The following is an 8,695-nucleotide window of genomic DNA, read 5'->3' on the forward strand; positions in this document are numbered from 1 at the left end:
ACTGTGCAGAGGTGTGCTTGAGATGATGCTTTTAATTCCGTAAATGCACGCAGGTTACGCAGTTGACGTAATCACGTCTATTCAAAGTGGCTCCTTTCATTGCCTTTAACTCAGCAACCTTGCACTTTTATGAAAATTGGCATCCGCCAACATTTGTACCACCTCACTCTTGTGCCATTTACAAAAACAGCCCTTACTGTCATCTAGCATGTTCATTTGAGACTTGTTAGTCAAAGAGAGCTTTGGTCAGGAGCACTCTTCAATCAGCAACTCCCCTGAGCAGTACAACTTCTTCTTCATGGCCCTGAAGCCAGAACACAGTCTTAGAGAGTGTCTGTGACTCGCAGACGTCTCACACGTCTGCTCGGACCGGCTGCTTTTAAAGAACCTCCGGACTTTGGGCCACAGTCCGGTCGACTCAGCTCTCAGCACCAGGTTCACGTGGAAGGTGGGCACCAGTGCAGCGTCCACGGCAATCTCGCCCACGTTGCACGGGGACCACGGCTCACCCCTGTCCACGCACAGCTCGATGAGAGCTCCTCGCAGGCCGCACGGCTCGCTGGCTGCCAGATGGACCAGCTCCTGAGCTACGTTGTCCACTAGGACATCTGGTACGAGGAGACGGGAGCAGCCCAGGAGGTGCGCGGCCCCGTGGAGGGATTCTTCGATGGTGGCCACCAGCTCTGTGGCCAGAGTCTCCTCAGAGGGGTAACAGAACAGGCTGCTCTCAGAATTACACATGGACATGTCTGCTACAGAACCTAAAAGAAAGGCCATTGAGTCATTAAAATGCTCTCGGGTTGGCAAAACCATTTTCAATATCCTCATCAGGATCGCAGGTGCTATCCACTAATTCACTGTGCTGCCCACTACGTGAACATGGAATGAAAGTACGACAAGCTGTTATACAAAATAACGATTTGGGTGTGTACATGTACATTCCAAGGACATGATCCAATTGGGTGAAGGGGTTTCTCACTTCGTTCATTTTATTTTTTAATCGTTTTTAAAAACGACGAAATACGTATTCTTAGATTTTTTTTTCCTAATGCTTCACTTCATTCAGTTAGCAATCAGCAACTTTATTTCCTTTTTCCATCCATCCAGCCGCTTACCCTTGAATTTGACTTCTATCACAGTTAAAATGCTAGGCATTCGTGTGAGAATCCAAATGCAGCCTGGTATATTATATTGTGAAGTTGCATTGCATTTAATAGAATAATACATGCATACTGTAATTCAATAAATTTTATAATTGGACATTTATACACAATAATTGTTCTACAGAAACATGTAGTTGATCCAACTTGATTTGGGATTTTTTTTTTGGGGGGGTGAGTCTACCTCTCGCCCAAAAAAGCTAACTTCCCATTTTAATATATTGTTACCTTCCGGATCAGGTATGCGTCAGCCTTTTCAGCTCCTAACCGTGGTGAGGGCGAACTGACAGGAACCAGCGTGGGAAACATAGACGACGATCACTTCGCTTAGCACAACGGGGTTTATTTTGTGATCATTCATTCTCTCATCTGTCATACAAGCAAGCACACATCCGGGTCCTTCCTCCCGCCTCCCAATGCACGTCACATGCCACCTTGCTGTCCCAGGCTGAGCCTGTAACACTACCCCCACTCTGGATGATGATTAAACCCTTAACATCACTCCAGGACAATACTACAATGCTTCATCCACACTACAACCGCCCCACAACGCGTCATGCAAAAAGACCCCTAAGCAACATTTTTTTTTTTATCGAAAAGTGCAAAACGCAATATAAAAAATAATTAAACAAATAACACACTACAATTTACTGGAACTCTTTTGGTTTACAACATTGCATTAACAATCTGGAACTTTTTTTTTTTTTTTTTACACGAACACTGAGGAGGGCAGCGATCCGCCTACACCCTACCTCAGGCAACTTCAGCAATTAGTGATGGACCCAGTCACCAAAGTATGTTGGGGGTCTGCGGGCCCTCCGAGGCATCTGCACAGGTGCAGAAGAAGAGCGATGAGTCGCAGCCTGATTGCTGGGCGAGAATACAGCCCCCATATCATCCACTTGAGGAGGAACACCACGTGTAGAAGGGGGACCGCTGTCCTCTGCTGCAGGCAATGATGAGTCGGCGCGGCCTGAAGTAGCCTCTACCGGAACAGGATCCTCTGCCTCCGATGGTGTGTCCAATAGGTCGAGGGGGCCGACTTCAGGAACAGATGAGTCAGAGTCAAGAGGAGGGGACTGTACCTCCATTGGAGCCCAGGAGTCGGCATCCTGATGTGCCCAATTGTTGTCCAGCGTTGTTCGGGCGTGGTAAGGCTTCAACTTGTCGTGGTGAACCACCTTGGCGCCGGACCGTGGACTTCTTTTTATCCTGTAGACCAGGTCATCCAAAACACCCACAACAAAGTAGGGGCCCTCATAAGCAGGTAAGAACTTCTTGACTCTATTCTTCACTCTTTTGGTCCCTTTGACCAGGTGCCACACTGCATCCCCAATTTTGTACAGTGCTTGGCAAATGTTCTTATCATACTGCCTCTTAGCTCGTTCACTTGACCTTCCGAGCACGTCACGGGCTAGTTGGTGGGAAAGCTCCAATCGCTCCCTGAGCTGCATGACATACTCGGGTGGAGTGTTATCAACGTTGTCTGGGGGCGGACCGACTACCAAGTCAATTGGTTCAGTTATTTCACGCCCAAAGATCACCATATTCGGGGTTAGTCCAGTAGAGCTGTGTCTGGTAGATCGGTACGCCATCACTGCATATGGAATCATCAAATCCCAGTCCCAGTGGCAGCGCTCTGCAGTGGTGGCCAGGATCTTCTGCAAGGTGGCGTTGAAACGCTCCACCTGGCCGTCCGACTGGGGGTGGAATGACGTCGTGCGAGTCTTCTCAATTCCCAACAGTTCACACATTCTTTGAAAAACTGCTGACTCAAAATTGGTGCCCTGGTCACTGTGCAGGCTGTGCGGAGCGCCGTACCTACACACCCACTCAGTTACAATCTTTTCAGCGATCGTTGATGCACGTTCATCTGGGACCGGATAGGCCTCCACCCACTTACTGAAATAGTCCTGTACGACCAATATGTATCGGTTATGTCTCTCCGTCTCGTTCATCGGTCCCATCAAGTCAACTGCTACTCTCTCCATGGGTGAACCCACCCGCACGGTTCCCATAGCTGCTCGAGGCGTTTTCTTTGGCCGTGCCTTAGCAGCGCAGCTCGTGCAAGTGCGGCACCACAGGGTAACATCATCCTTCATATTGTACCAATAGAACCTAGTCTGGAGTCTGGTCAGAGTCCTCTCCACCCCAAAATGACCTCCCACTGGGCCATCGTGCATCTGCTCCATGAGGGCATTTCGGAAAGTGCGTGGTAACAATGTCTGAGAGTGGAACTCCTTCCCATCGAGAGAGTAATACTTCCTCATCACAGCCCCATCTTTCAGATATAGTCTCTTCCATTGTGTCCAGTATGCTTTGGTGGCTGGGCTATGCTGAGCTATGTCAGTCCAAGGTGGCCGACTATCCCCCCCATCTAGCCACATCTTTAACGGGGCAATGTCTGCGTCTGCACTTTGTGCGTCGACTAATTGTTCTGGGGTCCAACCGCTGAACAGGTCGGCAGGGGACTGCTCGCTCACACGGTGGACACTCGGGCAAGATTCAATCTGATCATTCACGCGCGGGGGATTCGGCATCGGGATCATGCTTGCTTCAGGGGTTGACATAATTCTATTGTCCTCAACTACCCCCACTAGGGAATGCGGTGCATGTACCCCACCACCTGTGGTACCCGCCGGACTGCCGTGGATCGCATTACTCCGCCATCGATCGCCCGACGCAGGCTCCTGCACCGCACACGGGCAAGAAGAACGACATGGCCTTCTAGAGAGTGCATCCGCATTTTGATGGTTCTTGCCCGGTCGGTGGAGCACTTGAAAATCATATTCGGCTAATTTCTCTAACCACCGCGCGAGTTGGCCTTCTGGCTCTCGTAATCGAGTTAACCATCGTAAACTACTGTGATCCGTGCGAACCTTGAATGGCCTTCCAAGCAAATACTGCCTGAAATGGCTCGTGAACTCGACGACAGCCAAAAGTTCGCGTCTTGTAGTGCAATAGTTTCTCTCGGTGACGGACAACCTCCTACTGCCATAAGCCAGAACCCTCTCTGCCCCGCCCTGCACTTGGGAGAGGACCGCCCCGATACCCGCATCGCTAGCATCAGTGTCTAGGAACATTTCACCACCGTCGAGGGGGTACCCTAATATAGGCGCGGAGGTCAACCGCCCCTTTAGTTCCTCAAACGCTCTTTGACACTCATTAGTCCAATTGAATCGCGCGTATTTCTTGGTTAACTCGTGAAGTGGTCTAGCTATGGTGGCAAAATTTTCCACAAAACGCCTGTAGTAGGAAGCCAATCCAACAAACTGGCGCACCTCCGAGATGTTTTCCGGCGGGGGCCATTCTACTACCTTTTGAATCTTTCGGGGGTCAGTGGCAACGCCCTCGGCCGACACTACATGACCCAGGTAAGCCACTTTCTCCCGGAAAAGACAACATTTCGAGGGTTTCAATTTAAGATTGGCCTGACGCAGCCGGCCAAAAACTTGATTCAACCGCTCCAGCATTTCAGTACAGTCTTTACCGAGAACGATGATGTCATCGAGGTAAACTAAACACGTCTCCCACTGCAATCCGACCAACACTCGGTCCATCAACCTTTGAAATGTAGCCGGTGCATTGCAGAGACCGAACGGCATCACGTTCCACTCAAATAGACCCTTGCGGGTGCAAAACGCAGCGGCCTTACGGGCCCGCGCAGTCATTTCCACCTGCCAGTATCCAGAAGTTAAATCTAGGGTGCTAAAGTATTTGGCTGTGGACAAGGTGTCCAGGGTGTCCTGGATACGTGGCAGAGGATATGCGTCCTTAATAGTACGTTCGTTCAGAGGCCTATAGTCCACGCACATTCTTGGGGTCTCATCCTTCTTTTTAACCATTACAATTGGTGCAGCCCAACTACTGTTGCTGGGTTGAGCCGCCCCAACAGCTAAACTCTGCTGTAATTGCTGGTCGGCAGCAGCCTGTTTTTCACTCGACATTCTGCGCGGAGGTTGCTTTATAGGGGGACCCGGCGTGGTTAAAATGTCATGTTGAACTAGTTTGGTACGACCTAAATCATTCGGACCCGTGGAGAAAACGTCTCCGTGAGACTGTAACAAATGTGCCAACCTAAGACGGTCTGACACACCGAGGTTGACACAGCTCTCAGAGTACAATGCTTGTAAGTGGCCGGGCACTATTGGAAATGTATGGTTAGAAGATTCAGATTGTGCCACTAGCGGCTGTGGTCCACCCTTCTCCAATACCTCGGCCGGCTGCAGTACCCCAACCACCGCCCCTCTCTTTAGAGTGAGTGGCTCCGCGCCTAGGTTGAGAACTCGAATGGGGACAATCGCGGAGTTGCGCGGCCGGACGACTGCACGAGCCACTAGAACCTTATGCTTCTCAACAAAACCTTTGGTTGGGGTCATCATCATATCACCCGCTCCTACATGGCGACGGCCAATTACTCCCGGAACCACATACTCGCAGTCGGACGCGAGCACTGTGGTGCGGGCTACTCGAACAATGTAGGTCAGGACTTTGCGGTTCGGATTACAGCGGGGCACGCTCTCACCAAAAAGAATAGCTTCTTGACGGCCATAATTTAGCTGTGCCTCAGCTTGCCGAAGGAAAGGATGCCCGAGGATAGCTTCGGTACCATCTGTGGTGTTAGCCACAACAAAATTTACGCAAACCGCCTTCGTACCAACATTCACGGGCAGGTCTGTTTCGCCCAGGACAGCTACGCCACCCGGACCGATGCCCTGCAAAACCTGGGCACTGGAGGGCTGCATCTGAGGTTTGCATTCGGGAGAGATAGTGTTATACAGGCGAAGCGGCAGCACATTTCTCCGAGCGCCCGAATCCAAGATAGCACACAATTTTATCCCGTGAATTTGTATTGAAACACTCATCTCGTCCTCGGTGTCTTTTACGCGGCTAACTATCGTAACAGAATCAGGTGATGGGGTCACACCAAAACTTGGGGAAGTGTTTTTGGGCTGGCGGGGCGAAGAGCAATTTTTCCGTATGTGTCCTACACCACCACAGTTGTGACACACAACCCTCCCACGGTTCCCCTTCACACTTTCCCCTTTTACAAGCTGCAAGTTGGGAGTTTCTGGCACCCCCTCTAGCTGGACAAAAGAACGGCCGGCCACCCCCACTGCTCCCTGACCTACCGCCAAGGAAGGGTCCTCCGGTGCCATTGCCGCTCTGATGCGTCGCTCCGCTGTGACTTGTGAACTTGGTTGCCTTTGCTGAGTGACAGCTCGGGCAGCCCTTCTGGTGGTCTCGTATCGGTGGACTATGCCATAAGCCCTGCACAGTGTGCTCGGCTGCTCCTCCAGAAGTTTTTGCACCAAGTCAGCATCCGCGAAGGCGTTGGTGAAGATCTCCACACTTATTGCCTCCTGCTCCAGCTCCGTGCGGGCAGCATATGCGATGGACACTTTCTCATAGATGTCATCTCGGAGGCTTTGAAGTGTCTCACCCGGATGTCTGCGTCTCCGCCGCAATTCAACAGCAACGGCGGCGGCATGCTCCGAACGCGGACCATAGGCGATTTCAACTTCATCAATTATTTGTTGGTAATTCCACCTGGAAGACCTTGGGTTTTTGTGGACAATGGCGCCGGCTGCACCTGTCAGGCTGAACCTCAGCTGGACAGCCATTGTTTTCTCAGACCAATGATTTGCTTGGGCACAGCTTTCAAACTGGTGGAGGAAGTCTCTCCAGGATCCCGTGCCATCAAAATGGCCTGGTCGTAGCGTAGGTATGCGCTCCCTTTGGTCGAAATACTCCTCATCATCATCACCAAGATGGCGGCCGTCATCGTATAAAGTCATTGAGCGGTGTAGTGAAACGTTAGCACTCCTCCCTTTGGAAAGGTCACGTTCACAGTAAGAAGGCAGCGAATTGCTTCTATGCATGAAAGGGTTACCACCATTAAAGAAAGCATGGGCTTGTTCACTTTCACGACAGCTACAGTTTATTTGAAAGCAGGTGTTACTGTGGTCGCCAGCATTACTTTTCTTCCCACATGAACGGCGCATAGGCGACGTGGCACGGCTCTTACCACGCGTATAAATTCCCTCCACTGCCTCCGCGGGCTCAGCTTTTGGCGCCCGCCAATCGTTTGTTGATGTTACGAATGGGTTGGATGACGATGAATATGGCGGGGTAAGCAGCCATTCCCCTACGGCGGGTGGCGCCGCTCCGAACGGCGTACTACAGGCGAATCGTTGGTTTGTGCCGCTGGCGCCGACACGATCGTCGTCGGCGGTGGTCCCAACAGTCCCAATTATGTCCATCAGGAATGGATTAGTAGGAGAGAATGTGTGCCGAACATGGCCGCTCCCCGTAGTTTCCCCGCTGCAGTCGCGCGCTGACATCTTCCACGTCTTTTTCCGCGCTCGTTAAGTTTGATCCCGGACGAGCCCCCAATGTTACCTTCCGGATCAGGTATGCGTCAGCCTTTTCAGCTCCTAACCGTGGTGAGGGCGAACTGACAGGAACCAGCGTGGGAAACATAGACGACGATCACTTCGCTTAGCACAACGGGGTTTATTTTGTGATCATTCATTCTCTCATCTGTCATACAAGCAAGCACACATCCGGGTCCTTCCTCCCGCCTCCCAATGCACGTCACATGCCACCTTGCTGTCCCAGGCTGAGCCTGTAACAATATACTTATCTTTTTAGATTTTTCTGCATTGGAATTTATCGTGTTTTTTTGTTTCCGCACAATAGAACTGCTCTTCAATTTCATTCCACATCGTGGTAAAATAATTTATATTCATTTTAGTTAAAAAGCTATGTCAAAGTCTTTTGTATTTGTGCAGGAAACATGAAGGCGCCCTCGTGTCTTTTTTGTGAAGTTGTATTGCATGTACTAAAAATATACACATTTTTTAACTCAACTAGTTCTACACAAACAAATTCACTTGATTTTTTGTGTGTTCAATGAATAAAATGCTGTTGCATTTAAATAAAAATGTTTTTAGTTTTGAACAATATGTCTTCCCGAGCCCAACAGATGCCTACTGGGATTTGATTTGTTAAAATGCGTTTGTTTGCTTGCTTGCCTGTTTGTGCAGGAATCACAAAGGCAATGGATCCTGATGTTATTCTGTCACGGAGCATTGCACTTAATAAAAACGTTTTTCTAAAGATAATAATCTGTGGACTGCCCTAGGAAAATAGTGTCCTGAAACAAATGGGGTTTTCTGCAGCACTCACCGGCGTCACGATTGTTACACTGCCAATGATTGAGCCCCTTGAGCTCGCCGAGCCTCTGCAGCAGGCAGCCCCAGGACAAGCGCTTGGCACCGCCACGGTTCAAGGCCGGCGTCCGCGGGGAAGGTGGCAAGCTTCCGTCCAGGGAATGAGCGGAAAACATTGTCAAACAAAAGAAGAAACAAGCAAGCAAAATGATGATTAAGTGCCAAAAGGGTCTCTCAAGTTGCGTCAACTGTCAGTCAGCCTCAGCTGAAAAACACAAGCAGGCTGTAACTATAGAAAGCATTAAATAGGCGAGTATCGAAGCTCCGCCCATTAGATTTATCCACCAATCGGGAGACACC

At 50.2% G+C, this 8,695-nt stretch overlaps 1 protein-coding gene across 1 annotated transcript; it reads right to left on the reverse strand.

Moving 5' to 3' along the window:
* Positions 1-65: 65 nt before the first annotated feature.
* Positions 66-8,629, reverse strand: LOC148330256 (DNA damage-inducible transcript 4 protein-like). Its single transcript, XM_088305478.1, has 2 exons — positions 8,352-8,629; positions 66-761 (listed from the first exon to the last, which is right to left on the reverse strand). The coding sequence occupies exons 1-2, from the start codon at positions 8,509-8,511 to the stop codon at positions 247-249; spliced, it is 675 nt and encodes a 224-aa protein (XP_088161604.1). The 5' UTR covers positions 8,512-8,629; the 3' UTR covers positions 66-246.
* Positions 8,630-8,695: the final 66 nt, after the last annotated feature.

Source organism: Idiotropiscis lumnitzeri, chromosome 9, assembly GCF_059441095.1.
Source record: "Idiotropiscis lumnitzeri isolate Australia: NSW breed Sydney's pygmy pipehorse chromosome 9, RoL_Ilum_1.0, whole genome shotgun sequence".
Taxonomy (NCBI): domain Eukaryota; kingdom Metazoa; phylum Chordata; class Actinopteri; order Syngnathiformes; family Syngnathidae; genus Idiotropiscis; species Idiotropiscis lumnitzeri.

Bases quoted from the DNA above. Each gene is read 5' to 3' on its own strand.
- LOC148330256 (XM_088305478.1), bottom strand. From the start codon at position 8,511: ATGTTTTCCGCTCATTCCCTGGACGGAAGCTTGCCACCTTCCCCGCGG. The intron at 762-8,351 runs GTGAGTGCTGCA...CCTTTCTTTTAG, and splicing joins GTGTAACAATCGTGACGCCG to GTTCTGTAGCAGACATGTCC.